General features: G+C 36.1%; 1 protein-coding gene across 1 annotated transcript in view; it reads right to left on the reverse strand.

Annotated features, from left to right (window-relative positions):
- Positions 1–18,679, reverse strand: part of mEFG1 (mitochondrial translation elongation factor G 1) — a 206,466-nt gene extending 187,787 nt beyond the window's left edge. The window contains exons 1-2 of the mRNA XM_090411581.1: positions 18,538–18,679; positions 15,880–15,912 (exon numbers count right to left, since the gene is read on the reverse strand). Of these exons, the coding sequence (XP_090267707.1) occupies positions 15,880–15,912; positions 18,538–18,597 (93 nt within the window). The 5' untranslated portion in view covers positions 18,598–18,679. The remainder of the gene's footprint in view (positions 1–15,879; positions 15,913–18,537) is intronic.
- Between the last annotated feature and the right edge of the window lie 1,234 nt (positions 18,680–19,913).

Consider the following 19,913-nt stretch of genomic DNA (forward strand, 5'->3'; position numbering starts at 1 on the left):
CCTCTCCACCTCCTCCCCATCAAGAAGGAACCGAGGTGACCAAATCTAGGCACAGTAGTCGAGATGAGGTCTTATCAAGGCTCGGTACAGAGGTACAATAAATTGCTTGTCTCTGCTCGTCAAGGTATTTTTCAACAACCAAGTGAGTTGATGAGCTGATTGAGCTACTTTTGCAATGTGCCCCCTAACCTTCATCTCCCTATCCACCAACACTCCCAAGTCCCTGGCCTCATCAATCTCTTGGAGTACAGTTCCACCAACATGGTATATTGCTGCTAATCTTTTCACCCCAAAATGCATAACCTTACATTTTGTCACATTAAATTGACATCCATTCTCCTTAGCCCAGAACTCCAATCTATCTAAGTCATCCTGCAAGACTTTGACATCTTCTGCATTCACTATTGCCCTACCCAATTTTGCATCATCAGCGAACAAATGAATTGTTCCACTTAGATCCTTCCCTATATCGTTAATGAACAGATTAAACAGCAGTGGTCCAAGAACAGAACCCTGCGGCACACCACTAGTCACAGGCCGTCTTTTGGACTCTACTCCCGAATAAACTACTCTTTGATATCTCTCCATCAACCAACCACCTATCCATCTCACCAATCCTATATCCATTCCCATATGTTGTAGTTTACGGATTAGTATTCCATGTGGTATCCTGTCAAACGCCTTTGCCAGGTCCAGCAGTATCACTGTAAACCCATTTCCCTTATCCAGTTCAGCCGTCACCTTGTTATAAAACTTGAGCAAGTTACTGAAGTATGATCTACCCTTCACAAAGCCATGCTGTCCCCTGTACAGTATCTCGTTTTCATCAATCCATTCCTGTATTTTTCCCTTGACTACTTTCTCTAAGACTTGACAATGACTCCTGATATGCTGATCGGTCGGTAATTTGCAACCATAGTCTTGGATCCTCCTTTATGCAGTGAAACTATTTTCCCCTCTTTCCACACCTTCAGGACTAAACCAGACCCGAGACTCAGATTAAACAACATGGTCAAGGGCACTGATAATTCTTTAGCCGCTTCACGCAAGACCCGTGCCGGTATACCATCCAATCCCACAGATGTGTTCACATTAAGGTTCTGTAATAGACTAGTCACCTCCACTTCATTCATCACTATTCCCGTATAAACTAATGGTTCCTTCATTTTTTCAATGTCACCACCTGGATGATATGCTTTTGCAAAGTGCGCGCTCATTAACTCCACTATATCGACTGATTCAGTGACCTCCTTACCATCGTCATTCCTTAAAATCATTTTGCCGTGTACAGTTTTTTTTCTTGCTTGCAGCATATTGAAAGAACTGTTTGGGATTCTCTTTTGCTTGCAAAGCTAGTTTCCTTTCATAATCCGCTTTTGCTTTTTTTACCACACTCGTTACCTTTCTGGCCTGCACTTTATACCGTTCGTGTGCCTGCAGGTCACCCCTTTCTTTAAATTCCCTCCACAGTTGTTTCTTTTTTTGCAGCTCAAGCTTAATGGTGTTATTCATCCATTTAACCCCTACTTGTTTTACTATTCGGACCCTAGGTATACAATCAGCCATTACCTCCTGTAAATGCTCCTTGACCACTTCCCATGCTCTATCGACGTCCAGCCCTTGCACTGATCCATGCAATCTCCTAAGCTTGTCATACTTGCCAGCATGGTAATTCCACATATACCTGTCTTAATTGAAAATTCCACACCTTTATCCACTTCCCAGGTCAAGACCTTATGATCATTCTCACCAATAGGTGGCAACATGGTCATATTCATTACAGTCAAATTCTCAGATGCTATTACCAGGTCAAGCACTCTCACACCCCTAGTATTTTCAATTACATGCTGTCTCAGATAGTTATCCCTTAATAATTGAATAAAATCCTTTTCCTTCCTCACATGTGTCCTCTCCTCCTTCCAATCAATGTTACCATAGTTGAAATCCCCCATAATAATTACCCTTCTTCCACTCATTTCATCAATTTCCCTATGCATACTATCTCCACCATCTATTCCATCACCTGGTCTATAGCAGCACCCAACTGTATATTTTATTCTGCCAGTCTCAATCTCACACCAAATAGCCTCAAATGAGCTCCTTTCACTATCCTGCGATACAACTTCAATTCTCCTTGGCTGCAGTTCATCAGCTATCATCAATAATACCCCTCCCCCCATTTTATTCTCTCTGTCCCTCCTAAATACACTATAACCTACACATTCTATCCCACTAACTATATCTTCTTCCATCAGCCATGTTTCACTATGCCAATAACCTGTGGCCAGGAAGAGCCAATCAAGGCCAAAAATTCTTCCTTCTTGTTCCTAATACTCCTGGCATTAGTATACATGAAATGCAGTGATCCCTTAGTCCCATCCCTATATTGATGCGTTATTTTAAATGACCCAATCCCATTTTTTGTCCTTAGTGCTGGCTCGGGTACATTATATACATTCTTACACTCATCTGTCTCACTGATGTCTGCATATCCATTCCCCCCCCCCCCCTCTTTGTTAGTTCTAGTTTCCCTAGTTTTGCACATCCATTTTCACTTCATTCAGCAACACTCTTTCCGGTCTCCGCACACCAAGTCCATTCAAATGCAGGCCATCCATCTTGTATAAGTCCTTTTGCCCTTCAAACTCATTCCACACCACACCGTCTGCATAACCTATGCATAATGTCATTTGCGATTATGGCCCTCCTCCTAAACTCCTCTCTGTCATACCGTGGCAACAGACTAACCATTCTAACTCTGTCACTCTTTTCTTTCGCTACCTTTAACAATACTTTCAAGTCCTCTCTCATAAAAAATTTATCACCTTTCAATTCATTCGTACCCGCCACAATTATTAATTCTTTCACCCTCTGTTTTTGCACTCTAATACTCTCACTCAAATAGAAGACATAATTGATGATCTAAACCTTGAGATCATAAACAACAAGCAAAATACATACCTGTCAAAAACAACAGGCACAGAATCAGCATTAGACATCACAGCAGTAGATTATGAAACTGCGAGTCTTACCCAGTGGAAAATACTAAAGAATGCCATCAGAGAGATCATAGACCTATTATCACCACCATTAATTTGCAGTTAGACCAAAACCCACAGACAAAGAGATCTTGGAACGTCAGAAAAGCAAATTGGCCTAAATACACACAACTACTAGAAACATATTGCACTGGTACACCCACTAGTAAAGATCTTGATCAGAAATTACTAGAATTAATGAACAACATAGAGAGAGCTGCAAAAAATTCAATTCCCAGAGACCTCAGGAAAAACAATTGGGTTCCATTTTGAAAATGATGATAATATCAATGCTATGATCACTGAAAGAGATAATATCAACAAACAGTTAAAACAAAACAATACAGAAGACAACAGAAGGAATTAATATAATTAACTCAAAACATAGAAGATGAAATTTCTAACTGCAAACAAAACAAGTGGGAAGAATTCTGCAATAGACTAGATCCAAGAAAAGACTCACAACACTGGAATATCATCAGATTATTAAATAACACAACACTTCCGGATACTGATCACTCTTCGAACACAATCTCCTCAGGAACTAATACAGCAACAAACAAGCAGATGGCAAATATACTAGCCAAACATTACTCGAAAGTAAGCACACTGCAATACAACAAAGATAAAAAGTGCAGGAAAATTTCAAAACATCTGCTAATACAATCCAGAACCTATCCTTCTGAAGACATCTTTACTCAGGACCTCACAATGACAGAACTAGAAACAGCAATTAGTCAAATTGACCATGAAAAATCACCCGGAAAATCATCTTTGGACACATGATTAAAAACATGGGAAAAATAACCAAAACCTGCCTTCTGAAGATATTTACCACTTCCTGGAATACAAGTAAACTACCAAAAATCTGGAAAACATCAGTCATTATACCCTTACTAAAATCTAACAAAAACCCTAATGACTGTAAAAGCTACAGACCAATAGCTTTGACTAGCACTCTCTGCAAACTAAACGAAAGAATAATACATACCAGACTTATGAACTAGCTCTTAGAAAATAACAAGATCAACTTCTACCAAACTGCATACAGGTCTCAACACAGTACAGAAGATCAATTATTTTATCTTTGCCAATCAATCATAGATGGCTTTCAAGAAAAACCACCAAAGAAGACAACAGCAATATTTCTGGATCTCACGACTGCCTTCGATCATGTTTGGAGACAAAAAGTAATAAAAATTGCATACAATACTGGAATAAGGGGAAATGCATTAATTTGGATTTCTGATTTCATGAAAGGAAGAAAAATGAAGGTAAAGTTAATGGAATTTATTCTAACATACATCGAACTTGGGCTGGAGCCCCACAAGGTTGTCTTAAACCCACTCCTATTTCTCATCTATATGAACAATATCCATCCTCACATAACAAATGACATAAAAATAGCATACTATGCAGATGATATAGCAATCTGGCACACAAGCAGCAATTATCAAAAATCTGAAAAAGTCCTAAATAATTCATTAAAAGGCTTAGAAAGATAGGCAAAGGAACCTTAAATTATAGATAAACCCAGAAAAAACAAAAATAAGCATCTTCTCCACTGACACAATAGACACAATTTCAACCTCCAAATCAAAATATATAATACCAAAATAGAAAAATCAGTCTCCAAAACATTTAGGCCTAACCCTAGATACTGAACTGAGATTTACACCTCACATTACAAATATATCTAATAAAGTTCTTAAAAAGCTTAATATCATCAAAAGGCTTTGTGGAAGAAAGTGGGGTGCAAAACCAAAGACACTCAAAACTACATATATCACACTCATACAACCCACTATGGAATACGCCTCATCAATCTGGGCTCCAGCTTCTGCTAGCTCAAAAGTAAAACTTGACAGAGTACAATCAAGAGCAGCAAAAATTATTATAGGTACAGTCTCATCCACAAATACAAGGGCTGTTCAATAAGTAATAAGACTAATTTTACTGTTGCGAAACCACTCATCACAATATTAATTTCTGTGGAATAAAGAAATGTTGCTGTCTGTATTAACAAAAGAGGTTGATAGATGGTGTACATGGGCTGATGTGCCAGAGTGTCATGTGACTAAATGCAAGCTTGTTTCGGTGCACCTACGAGCCGCGACCAGTCATCAAAATGGAAGCATCCTTGGAACAGCGTTATGCGATTAAATTTTGTATGCGTTTGCAAAAATCGGCATCAGACACTTTTAATATGATACACGAAGCTTTCCACGATGAAGCAATGTCAAGGGCAAGTGTTTTTCACTGGCATAAAACTTTCAAGGAAGGAAGGAAGGAAGGCAAAATGTGGAAGATCTTGAACGAGAGGGAAGACCTTCAACGTCCATCACAGAGACAACGATCAACACAGCAGTGATTATCATCAAGGAGGATCGCAGAATTACAGTACGGCAGCTGCATGTTGTCCTGAATATTTCTGTGGGAAGTGTTGACTCGATCATGGCTGAACATTTGGGACTGAAACGTGTTTGTGCCCGATGGATTCTCAAACTCTTGACACCGGAGCAAATGCAGCATCGAGTGGATGTGTGCACAGAATGGAAAGAAAGACCGGAACAAGAAGGCAACAACTTCTTAAAATGCATCATTACAGCAGATGAAGCTTGGTTGTATCACTATGACCCTACAATGAAACAACAAAGTAGTGAATGGAAGCATCCGTCTTCGCCTATCCCCAAGAAAGCAAAAACTGTAAAATCGGCTGGTAAAGTTATGACCATAATGTTTTTTGACTACGAAGGCATTGTTTACCAACATGCTGTAGAACCCGGGAATACTGTAAACGGCTCATACTATGCGGATGTTTTATGGACAATGGTACAGCACGTCAAAAGGAAGCGTCCATTGCTGAAGAATGGCTTCTTATTGCACCACGATAATGCAAGGCCACATATTGCTGGTTGTGTAGTGGACATTTTGCAGAAGAACAATAAATATCCTACACTCTCCGTACAGTCCTGATCTCGCACCGTGCGATTTCTGGCTGTTTCCTCAGCTCAAGAAACCACTAAGAGGCCGCCATTTCGAAAGCAACAAAGCATGTGTAAAAGCTGCGGAGGCAGTTTTGAAAGAACTCTCAAAAAACGGACTTTCACATGTGTTTAAGAAGTGGGCGCAATGTTGGGACAAATGCATCGCTTCTCATGGTAGTTACTTCGAAAAAGACCATGTAAATGATGACGATTAAAGGTAATCTGTTTTCTGTATAAATATAGTCTTATAACTTATTGAACAGCCTCCGTAATTTAAAAGTTCAACAAGAGTGTGGACTTCACATATTAGAAGACAGAAGAAAACTCTCCACAGTTAAATTCACTAACAGAATCAGAAGCCAACAAATCTAACATCTCACTCAAGACTTTCGATGCCTAGACAAGAAAATCTAGACTAAAGAGATCATCCACTTTACAATACAATCATGAAATTAGAAAACAGATAGACTAAGAACAGCTGTCCATTGAAATAAACAAACAGCCATTCCTTTCCACTATTTTACCAAAAAACACAATGATCAACTTAAATTTCCTAGAACCTTGTTCAAAAAAGGATTCATAGGAAGAAAATAAAAGAAAAGGACTTGACACTATACATCACATAAATAATCTAAACCATGTCACTGCCTACACTGATGGATCATCTGATGAAGCACTCAACCAAGGAGGTTCAGGGGTTTTTCTATCTGGAGGCGAGAAAATGCAAATCAAAACCACAGTTGGCAAAATAGCTTCAAACTTCACTTGTGAATTAACAGCCATACAAACAGCTCTCAAGTTCTATCTCTCTAATCCAGTAATAACCATTACAGAAGGAATAACCATCTACAGCGACTCTAAATCTGCACTTGAAGCATTAAAAAAATGGAAAATGTTCATGAAATTCAAATCTAACAATGTTAAATTTGAAAAATAAGAACTGTATACTGCAATGGATATAGTATGCCCACCGTTTGTAGATCTCTCCTTGGCATTTTGCCAAGAATAATCGATTCATGCTGAAGGGGAGAAAGAAATGAAGGATGTACGAATTTGTCGCCAGCATGCGAAATCACGTGCTTTCTTGTCTGTCACTGTACTAGTAGTAGCTTGATTTTTGTTGTCACTTTTTTGCATTATTTTTTTATTATTAATTTGTATGATGGATCCAGTACAGTCAACAAGTTCTGTTGTTAAACGTTTCAGTAGCTCTTGCAAAAGAATACTAAATAATGTGCTGACATTCTGCAAAAAGGAATCGTCAGAAGGCTGTCTCCTTGTTCCTCTTTCTCAAGTCATAAAACGTGCAAGTGCAATTGTGGGTGCATCGGGGTCGACTGTTAAAAGAATTCGTAGGGAATTAAAAGGTGAAGATAAGCCAAAATTTAAATCTCCTAAAAAAAAAAGAGCCAGAGAAAGAAAACTATCGAAACTATAGCTTTGAATGAGTTTGATGTAGACATTATAAGAAGAACTATTCACGAATTTAAGTGGTCGAGAAAAGAGTGCCAACTGTTCCAAAATTGATTCCTGTGCTTAAAGAAAAAATTAATTTTCCTTGGAAAAGAGAAACTTTAAGGAAAATACTTCATGAAATCAGATTTATTTTGTTTTAAAAAGTCCCAGAATAAAAGGAAACTTATCATGGAGGCGAAGTGACATTGTTTTATCTAGAATGCAGTATTTGAGAGCAATAAGACGTTTCAGGGAGGAGAAAAGACTGATTGTGTATCTAGATGAAACTTGGATTGATAGTAATTTAACTTATGGAAAATGTTGGCGGTCTAAAGAAGAATGTGGAGTGCTACAAACCGGAAATGCCTCGCGGCGCATAATAATTTTGTGTGGGGGTGGAGAAATGTGATTTTTTACCGAATTCAAACTTACTATACAAAGCCAATTCAACTACTGGAGATTAACATGGGCAAATGAATTCTACGATCTTAGAAAAGTGGGCAGAAGAAAAACTGATTCCAAACCTTCTTAAAAATGCTGTTGTTATAATTGATAACGCTTCATATCACTCTATTTGACTAAACAAAGTTCCAAATTGGTCTAATAAGAAGCAAGTTCTTATGGATTGGCTCTCTGCAAATAACATTTCTCATTCTCCAGATATGCAAAAAATTGAATTGCTTAATTTGGTCAAAAGAAACTCGCCCACAACTAAACTATTTAAATTCGACATGATGCTCAAAGAGCATGGATTTCTAGCTTTGAGGCTACCACCATATCATTGCAATATTAATGCTATTGAGTATGTTTGGGCAGAAGTGAAAAGTTTCATTTACCATCGCAATGTAACTGGGGATATTGACATGTCCAAACTTTTTAGGCTTTCAGAACAGGCGATTGAAAGTATTACAGTTCAAAACTGGGGAAAATATTGCTCTCGTGTCACCTCATTGGAAAATATGTATTGGGACAGAGACGGAATTATCGAAGAATTATGTGAAGCTTTGGTGATCAGTTTAAGTGAAAGTGATGGCGATTCGGACACCGATTCAGATGACTCTGAAGAATAAAAGGATTTGATGATGGTATTTTTTCCCAACATTTTTTTTGTATGGGTTTGTTAAAAGAGTCACAACAAGTCATAAATAATTAATCGGTTTAGGACATTAAAGTGTCTCAGTTCTCTCAACTATAAGTTTAGAATATCTAAGAATTGAAATTTGAAAAAATTTCTGTTTTTCTGTATAATTATTTTTATTTTATAGAAAACTTTCTTAAAAATAAATTTAGTTAAATTTTTGTTTTATGCTATACTTTTTTAATTATGTTAATACTCTACGTACATTTTTCCAACAGTTATACAAGCAAAATAGTTACACTTTAAAAAACAGCAATGTTCGTAAAAGAAAAGCTAAATTTTCCGACCTGTAATAATAAACAAACTCATCCTAGAAGACAGATTGATTACCCTATTATCGGAATAGATTCTCCTTTTTTTTTTTCTGACATGAGCAGAAGTGTCGAAGGACCTCTAATCAGTGGGCAAACTATACCAGCCCATGTAAATATTGGAGGCAATGATAGAGCAGACAGACTAGCCAAAGAAGCAAGATATTGATATCAAAATTACACCCACTATCACTAACTGATGCTAAATCAGTCGCCAAAATAAGATTGGTAAAACAAATACTCAAGAAGAAGAATGAAATCAGTGAAATTAATTAATGAAAATAGAGAAATAAACACAATCATCACCAGACTAAGGACAGAACATTTTAAAGGCATGAAAATTCAGCTAGACAGTAGTAGGAGCTATGAAGCATGCAAGAACTGTCCAGGAGTTGAACTAACACCTGCCCATATCTATTCTTGTCAAGCAATTGCTGCTGCTCTACAGAAAATTGACAATAACCCTAGAGAAAAGTTCTATTCCAAAGTTCAACAAATTGCCAAAGCAGTTCTGCAGTTCCACGGTCATATCTAGAAGCTCTTCAATGGACTCGATAAGAACAACAACAAGTGCAAGAGTAGTATGCTGGCAATTCGGATATGCCAAAGAGAAGCTGTAAAGTGCTTCCTTTTAAGTAAAAAAAAATGAAAATTCTCGACTTTATAAAATAATAAATAAATCGCAAAAAAATAAAAAATGTGTGCTGAGATTGCTAAGATTCAATTCACATTCAGATAACTTTATTACAGTATGTAGTTATAATTATTCTATTTTATTATTGGTTATTGTTGTTAATCTGTTACTGTGCCCAATTTATAAATTCAATTTTATCATAGGTATGTATGCAAAATAAAAAACATTATATAATAGGGTACGGTACTATCTGCGGTTTCAGGTATCTGCAGTGTCTTGGAACGTATCCCCCCATGGATGGGGGGGAGGGAATTACTGTAACTGTTTCTGAATATGGCAAGAAACTGCAATAATATTGCAGGACGTAAGTTTATATACTATAATGGGTCTATGCAAACATATTATTCTTCTACTTATCAAACTGCTAATGATAAGTTAGAAGAAAGACCATCTTAATCCACCCTTTTTAGTCCTATACTCTTCCTGTCAAATCCACAATTCCTATAAAATTTTTCTGGATGCTATCCTCTCATCATCATGGTAGTCCTTGCCAATCCTTAATTAACCTGTACTTTAAAACTGCCAGTCATACAAATATAAGTTAACAATAATTAAATTCATATTTATTCTTGATGGAGTATCAACTTCAAAATCCATACAATAAGAAATACAAAAGAATACTCGAGAAAATTAACAAAAATATTTAATTTAAACAAAATAAATATATAAAATATTAAATTACTAGTAGGAAGTTATACTCAGATTATCTTGTTTAAGTCATATTTCTTATACGTTAGTCCCTCCTTACTTGCAAAGGATACATTACAAGACCCCCCAATGAATACCTGAAACTGCAGCTAGTACTGAACCGTATACATATGTATATACACGTCTTTTCTTATACATACATACTGATGATAAAGTTTAATTTATAAATTAGGCACAGTAAAAGATCAACAACAATAACTAATAATAAATTAGAACAATTATAGCAATATACTATAGAGACTTTTTCACTTAAAGGAAGCACTTTACAGCTTCTCTTTGGCATATCCGAATTGCCAGCATCACTATTCTTGTGCTTCAGGACCATTATTAAGTAAAATAAGGGTTACTTGAACACAAGCACTGAGATACCACAACAACTGACCTGATAACTGAGATGGCTACTAAGTGACTGAAGGGTGGATAGTATATATGGTACAGCATGGATATGCTGGACAAAGGGATGATTTACATCCTGGGCGGGATGTACTGGAATGGCGCAAGAGATTTCATCACACAACTCAGAACGATGCACAATTTAAAACATGAATTGTTTATTTCTGGAATTTTCCATTTACTAGGGTTGACTGCAGGTAATTGAAACCACAGACAGTGAACTCATAGATAAGGAGGAGGAGGAGGAGGGGGGGGGACTACTGTATTACTACAATTAGTAAATTATGGAAAGAGCATTAGCACAAGTTATCTTTAAGAATTTTATTACTTGTTCAAATTCTAGCACTGATCTTAAATGACAATGTAATGTTGACATTAAACCTGAAAAACTATGAAATAAGAGTCATTTCCTGTAGTCCATTCACAGAATATAGTACATAGCATGCAATCTTTTCATCTCAAAGTACATAACCTTGCTTTTTGCCATGTTAAACCAGCAACAATTATCCTTTCTCATGCAGTCAGTCAGTCTATTAAATCATCCTGTAGAATCTCTACATCATCCTTATTACCTATTATCCTACCCAGTTTTGCATTAACAGCAAACACAACTGAGTATTTCCTCTTAAATCATTTCCTATTCCATTAATCATCATCATCCTTTCAGGGATTTATGCCATATGCCTATTCCAGTCTTGTTTTATCTTTTCCTTGGCCGTCCCTGACTTCTATTCAACTGGTGGTATCAGAGTATGTCATTAATGTGCAAATTAAGTATCGATATATAGCAGAACTACTATTATCCATATCGCCAGGTTCAAATCCTTTGATTGAATTTAGGTAACAGAGTTTGCAGCATCCTTTGCAAAATTCAGCAGTATTACTGTGTGGCCATCTTCTTTATCTAATTCAATGGCTAATTTATTACAGCAAATAAGTAAATCCCCAAGGCAAGTCCTATCCTTCACAAAGCATTGCCAACTTTCCATAGAGTATCATATTCCTATGCATCCATTCCCTAATTCTGCATTTGACCAACTTTTCTAATACTTTGGGAAGGGATGAGATAAATTAAACAGCACATCATGATGAGAAGGGACTGCCAATTCCTTTGCACATTTTAGGCCAATATTCCATCTAATTCCAAGTCTTATCTGCATTTTCAGCACCCCTGTTCATCCACCTCTATCTTACATCAATTCCTATCACATCTGCCACTGCAACATGATACAGCTATGCTAGTTCCTCTCAAAAGCTGATTTTATCTTCCTTACTATGCTGGTTACCATTCTTACCTATACTATCTCACACTAATCAAACATTCTTTTACATATTTTTACTTCACTACTCCCAAATATAGATTAATGTAGTAATTAGACACACCAAACATGGGAATCTAAACAATGATATCTGTAACCTGAGAGAAATTCTGAGTATTTAAATTCATGGATGCAAATGATTTAAAACATAGGCTATTTAAAGGACCAGGAAAAGTTTTATTATTATATATTGTTATTATTAAGCTGCTAAATCAAAACAATTATTAGACAGACTCTGGCTGGGTAGTGAATCTTCCCATAATGTATAGCATTATACGTCTCCTCTCTCATCCAGATAGCAACATTTTCACAGAATCCAAAGATAAAGCTGACCTCATGGCATATTCTTCTCCTCAAATTCCTACATAAATGAGCAATGCAAAAGTCATCTGCTGTTATATCAGAAGCAGAGTGCCATATGCCTCCTGTGATCTTTCAGCAGAAAGACATTATCAGGGTCTTATATAACTTAAACCAAAAAAAAAACATCCTTCTAGTCATGATGGCATCTTCCCAGCTGTACTCACATACCTATCCTGTTTTATCTCTACAATCTTTTATATTAGTTGGCATTTATTATGATGGAAGGAAGCAGGTATCCAACCTCTTCCTTCTCTCTCGAGACTCAGCAGTTAATGACCACTAGTATCAATCCCACCCCACTCTGGATCGGTGGCAGATCTCTTAGCCTACACCACCCACCAATGGACATATGCCAAGGACAGGTTTAGAGAAATGTGCTATATCTCTTGACATTTCCAGAGCATTTGATTGTGTTTAACATCAAGATTAAAACCAGAACACTCAGAAGAAAGTCAAACCTGTAGCAATTGGTGCTGGCAAAAAATCAAACAATAGGTAAACCAAGTAATCACCATTCAAACTATAGGCATACCACAAGATTAAATATCCCACATATAGGTTGATGTGTCTGTTCACACTCTTATCATACTTCTCCCCCTCTTCCATTTTCACATAATTTTTTTTTTTTTAATTTCATTAGACATATACTGGGCACTGAATTAGAAACTTATTTAATACAGTGGTTTCCGTATAGACATGTGACTACCACTACCAATCCTCTTCAATTGCCTGCACATAGTTCAGTGAGATATGAGTCAGGAACAGCTTTCATTAAATGTTTTGGTCAATTGCTGCACACAGGAAGTTCTGTTTGTCAGATGGTAGCGATCTTGTTCCTGACAGACTGTGTTAGGACCACAGTTATGCCTCTTAGATAACAGTGTGTGTTATTTTTCCACTGATTTCAAATTTGTGACTCAGCCACCCACAATAAGCCCTTTATCAAACTCCGAAAGATCTCTTGCTTTTCCCATTGTGATCAACACTATTGACGATTATTGGCCATCAGCAGCATTCTTAAATAGTTGCCTTGAATGTGTGTTGACCCACTTGACCAAGTATTTTGCATATGCTCTGCATAAGTGACGTTTACGCATATCTGCATAAAAGTTTCTAATTCAGTAGACAGTATGTGTATTTTATTCATTTTATAATTTTTGCATACATATTGTATACAAACACATAATACTGACATGTTCAGTAGTGCTAAATTAGATATTAATATTATAATTACTAATAGAGACCTCCAAAGAGTCTTGCAATCATCAATGGTGACTACATATTACCAATTTCAACTTTTCTGGAATTCATTCACATTAATCTGCATTTGCCATCTCTAAAGGCAATCCATTTCAGTCAAAAATGAGAGACAAAAATATAGTTCTCAGCTTCTTCTTAACAGCATTTGTTCTCAACTTCCAATGATTCCCTCTCGTCCTTTCCCCACCTTCCATGAAATGAAAAATTCCATCTGTTGGCATTCTGTATGATCCTTTCAGAAGTTTAAGTCCCAATCATATCACCCCTCTTTCTTTTGTTTGCTAGTGTCTGCAACTCACTAATTCTTAATCAGTCTTCATAATCTGTATTCCACAATCCTGATATATCTTTAACACTGTCCTTTGTGCATTCTCCACTATATTAGTATCACTGCAGAAACTAGGAGACCAGACTTGCTCACATTAGTCCAGATGAGGTCATATCAAACCCTTGTAAAGAGGCAAAATTACTTCCTTATTCTTCCTTATTATTACCTGTCAAGATTCATTCAACATTAATTAACCTTTGAGTTGTATTTACTATGTGACCTTTGAACTTCAACTTCCTATATACTAAAACTCCAAGATCTCTATCCTGGTCAGTTTCTTCCAGCATAATCCCACCAATATAATATGACATTGGATATCTCATTACACCAAAGTAACACTGAACTGACAGCTGTTTCCATTACACATTCCACAATTCCAGCCTTCAAATCATTCTGCAAGTACTGCTTATCAGCCGCATTCATGAATACCCTGCCTATCTTAACATTGCCAACAAACAGCTGTAAGTCACCTGTCAAATTCTCCCCAATATCATTAATGTAAAGAGTGAATAACAATGGACCAATGACTGATCCCTGTGGCACACCCCTGGTCACTTTAAATCTTGCAAGCTGACATCTCCTATATACCACTTTTTGATATATCAGTCAGCTGTCCCCTCATCACACTAATATTTTATAATCTAATTCTGTATTCTCCAATTATGCAACAGTCTTCTATCTCTAACAAAGTCCAAAAGTAGCATGGTTTATCCATTCGCCTAGACCTAAACCCCTAATGCGAGGGGTTTAGGTCTAGCTACTCACTGATGAAGCCTCAAAAAAGGCTGAAACCGGTCTGGGTAGTGACCTCCCTCCATAATGTAATAACAGCATACATTTCCTAGGAAATGTGTTTTTACATTACGGAAAATACCTAAGAATAGCGATCTGAACTTCTTCCTCCACCTTTACAACGAGCTGCCCAGTATTGTACTACGTACTAGGATCACTTGCATTGGCTAACGCTAGTGTTCGCCGATACTTTATAGTTTACTATATTCAGCAAGAAACTCTCTGATTCCAATCTTTGAGTTTCTTATTCGGTTTTAAAACTATGTGGGATTTAATATCCCCTTAATTTAAGTAATGTTTTCATTGCCGAAATGAAGCTTATTAGCTCTTTATACTTAAGTAAAGGAAAGCATATTTCTGTATAATTACATGTAACACAGTGAGAATTAAAGAATGTATTATGTTGAATGATTGTATTATTTTGCATTATGATTGATTGTATTATGTTGAAAGAATGTATTAGTGTTTTTTTTTTTTTTTTTAAATCACTATAACAATATAAAGTAGACCTTAGACGAGTAAAATTTTTTTGTGGCTAGTAGATTTAAGTTGTATTTCTAGAGCCCTGGCCACAAGTACCTTAAATATGGTCCTGTCATGCATGGGTGATGCATGATAATAGTAAAGAAAACATTGCATGGGAGCTTTCATGCAAAACTGGAAGGAGTTATAAGTGAAGCAAATACAAGTTTAAGTTAATCACAAAGGAGATTTGAGGAGAATAAGAATGAAACCCAACTTATCTGCTTGCTGATAAATGGGATTTCAGTTCAGTGTGTAGAGTTTTGGAGACCACATGTTGGTCAACACTGCTGTAGTTGAAAGGTTTTCATCAAACGAATAAACATAAAAGTCTCCACAATTTGTGGCTAACTGTCCTTATATTAGACTGAAATGAAAATACAATTTTAAACGAATAACTGAGCTTTATATTTCTTAAAATATAACAGTTATTTTGTATGTATATATATATATATATATATATATATATATATAAAATCAGAGAGGTAACATATTTTAGAATTATTTCAATTTTCTAAAATACCATTATTTCAAAAAATAAGTTAATTATAATATTAAAATTTATACTTGCCATCCGCATAGTTATATATCTGGGTGAACAAATCTGGTAAATGAAATTAAATATCACAGTTAATTTCTTTCCTTAAATGTTTAGTTAATATCTCTAGTTAAAGCTGTTTAGTTCAAAAGTAAAATTTATATCGTGTATGTTTTTCCTTAACACTTAGTTAATAATGACACAGAAAATAATAGTATTATTTATTCAATAGAGACAAATAAACATGCATAATTGTTTTTTTTTAAATTTTTTTTTTATAACCAAAGAAAATGAAACTCAGAATTCAAAGCATATGATTAGTTCATAATTTTAGGACTTTCGAAAGTAGCAAATTGATTGCTTACATAGCTAGATATTTTATGTATGTTATGTGAGTGTACACACACATGCTACATACTTATAGGCACTGAAGATAACTAAAAAACAGAGCTATAAAAAAAGCTAGATTCTAATATAATAAAATAATAATAATAATAATAAAAGCAAACTTCCAGCTAGATTTTAATAATTCATCAGCTTTGGCAAGAGAAGTCAGTGTAACAATGTGGCAAAAGGCAGATGCTAAGGAATGTGCATATTTTATTTATTTGTATGTGACTCCCACCTAACAAATGGTTGTTTTTTATGGTACATCTGAGTACATGAAATCAGAAGTAAACTGTGGATAGCCTCTGCAGCTCAGCCAATAATGGCAGTGCTCTTTCAATGATAAGGCCTAGGCTTGAATCCCAGCTAAGGGTTACAAAGAGCACCTTTATAGGGTAGGTTTTCAAATGAAGCTAAATTAGCCATCCTCAAAAAATTTTGTAGGTTTTTCAACACTTTCATAGTTCTATGACTGGACTATAGATATTTTTCTTTAAATTTTTTTGTATTCTTTATTGATTTTTTTATAGTTTAGAAACCCTGCCCTAGAAACCCAAGAATCTATTTAAAAAAAAAAAAACTTCTGTATGAGACTAATTCATCTTCATTATAATAAATTTAGTTTAATCCTTTATCCAAGTGTGAGCAAACAAAGCTTGCACCTGAAAGTATCTTCAGGACTGGGGTAAGGTAGTACAACACCAGGCAACTCATTGCAAAGGTGGAGCAAGCTTACATCATTCCTATCTCAGTATCTCCCATAATGCAAAACACATCTCCTTGCAGATATGTATAATGTTATGCATTAAGGGAAGGGCCACTACCCAGACTAGTTTCGACCTTTATTGAGGTCTCTTCAGTGGGAGTCAGGCCCAGATGTGGAGACACCAGGTAGAAGCAAATTCATCTTCAGTTGAAAGAAGTCCTTAATCACATTATGATTAGTTTCAAAGCTAGTCTTCTTAGTTTCTGACTCCAAGGTTTTTGCCTATTATAATGTGAATAGTTTTTGATCAAATTTAGATATGGGATTTAATGGTCACAGTTTATAGAAATTTCTTAATTTGTGGGGAAAAAAAAAACTTTTTAAAGACAAAGCATATGTACGAGAAAGAAACAAACAAAAAAAAACAACAAGCTACTTACTGTCTACTTATTATGACAAGACAGAAGGAACTCAGTAATTCTATAATGCATATAATGCCTTTATCTTCAAATTCTGTGGTCAGTGAATAAATTCTCTCAGAAGTTATGCCAGCAGATATTGTTGACCATACATTCTACAAACTACATTTCACAGTCATTACGATGATATCACTCCTTCTCCTCCATATCTCAAGAATTCCTTGTGCCATTCCAAACAATGGAACATTTAGATGAAACATACAGCTTCCATGGTACATCACTTTTGCTCACTTTATCTTTTCACTTTAATTTTTTTCATTCTCATATTCCTTCTTTGCTCAAAGCCTAAATTCATATCACTGCCACTTCTTTAAAGACAGCAACTCCATTACACTGTCTATTTTTGCAAGCAGGCTTTCTTTTCCTTTCACATCTTCAGAATTCTTTCCATACTGTCATGCCAACTGCCACTCCTTCAAAAAACATTTCTCCACTTTCACAGGATACGAAGCATTTTTAGTTTCCAATTGCTGGTAAGGCATATTCAACATTTCATTTATAAATTAATATTCTAATAAACAATAGCACAGAAAATGAAGCTTGCTTAAAGTGGGAGGGGGTAGGGATATAGTAAAGTACAGTGCCTTTCATTAGAAGCCCTGCTTCTATATCTAATAACACTTTATAATTAATTTGGTGTTCTGAATATACAAATTTTCCTATATTGTTTCATATATAAATGATTTTCAGATGTTTATCCTAAAAAATAAGAATGCTCCTTGCATTCTTATATTTTAGGATAAACATGTTGTATGCAGACCAGAAACACAAGCAATTAGCACACAAAAATGATATTAGTGGGCAGTAGATGAGGTAGTTTGTAGATGGTGTTTAAGTGGGCATACAGATGAGTGGTGTAATCCATGCCGCGATGATCCCTTGGTCTCAGTCAAAGTGACATGTAATAACAAAGCTGCTGCGAAGACCGGTGACATGTTGTGCAGTGAGGCATTTACACATTTCGTATGCTTCGCGCATCCCAGAAAGATAAGGTTGCAGCGCTTACAACGGTGTTCCGTATTACATTCATCACTAACAATTTAAATTCCCTGATAACATTAATGTATCAGTGTTAAAATGAATAAATGGGAAAACAATACAAATAACAAAGAATTACACCTTCGAGATCCATTTTTCAAAGGTAGCATGTTTCAGGACACTAGGAAGTGATATCCACATAATGCTAAATTACAAATTTATTTCTAAAATTAATAATATTGCTATATAATTAAAACGATATTATATGCTAAAAGGCAAGCACCGGCACATTGCATAATACCTTAACCGTAATGTGAAAAAGCGACACCTACTGACTGTAAGTTTAAACAATATATAAATCTATAATTATTAAAAAATAAGAGACAAAATTTTTTACTTGGACTGAAAAATTATTACAAGAGAAGAAGTAGCAGCTAAAATGGAAAGTTGGAGGAAAGTACTGGAAGAGAGAGGTGTGAGACTGAGCAGAAGTAAGACAGAGTATATGTGACGCAAAGTGGATGGCAGCCAAGAGACAGATCTGGAGTTGGAAGGAAATGTCATCAGGAAAGTCAGTGACTTTAGACACTTAGGTTCAACGATGAAAGAGGATGGTGAGGCTGAAAAGGAAGTGGAATTCAGGATTCAAGCAGGATGGAGGAACTAGAGAGAGAGAGAGAGAGAGAGAGAGAGAGAGAGATGGCTGGAGTGCTATGCGATAAGAGGGTGCCGATCAATCTAAAAGGCAAATCTACAGGACAGTAGTGAGACCAGCTATGACGTATGCTATGGAAACTGGGGCTCTGAGGAAAAATGACATCAGCAGAATGGTAGCGAAGATGAGAATGCTTAGGTGGACGTACGGTGTGACCAGGATCGTCTGAGAAATGACTATGTAAGGGGAACGGGGAAAGTTACGAACTTATGAGCAAAGATACAGGAGGCAAAGTTGAGATGGTTTGGTCATGTGATGAGGAGGGAGGAAGAGTATGTGGGAAGAAAGGTCATGCAGATGGATGTGCAGGGGAGGAGGAAGCGCGGGCGGCCAAAGAAGAGATGGAGGGAGATGGTGGAGGAGGACTTGAGGAAGAACTTGGATGTGGCTACAGCCCAAGACAGGAGGTTGTGGAGAAGACTCACTACAAACAGCTACCCTACTTAAGTGGGAAAAGATGCAGAAGAATAAGAAAAAGACTGAAAAATTATTACAAGAAAGATGACAGATATTTATTAACCTTTATTTTCATGAAGTCAACAAAACATTCTGAAGCTAAAAACCGATCGATAATTCTTAACTGAATTTTGGAAACATATTTCCAGCTTCCCTCCAAGAAAACAGAATAAGCGAACCATATAGCAGACACCAAGGCATTTCATTTACGGTGATAAGGATATCTGTAAACTTTCTCACGCCATCCAGAAGAAAATGGCTCGCAATATAAGTTCAAATAAATTTTATTTTTGATAATGTCAAATACTTTCATGTCATCAATATGGTGAAAAAGTTATGCAACTTA

This window comes from Typopeltis vanoorti, chromosome 21, assembly GCF_054136105.1.
Source record: "Typopeltis vanoorti isolate ZY-2024b chromosome 21, IOZ_Tvanoo_1.0, whole genome shotgun sequence".
In the NCBI taxonomy this organism is placed as follows: Eukaryota; Metazoa; Arthropoda; class Arachnida; order Uropygi; family Thelyphonidae; genus Typopeltis; species Typopeltis vanoorti.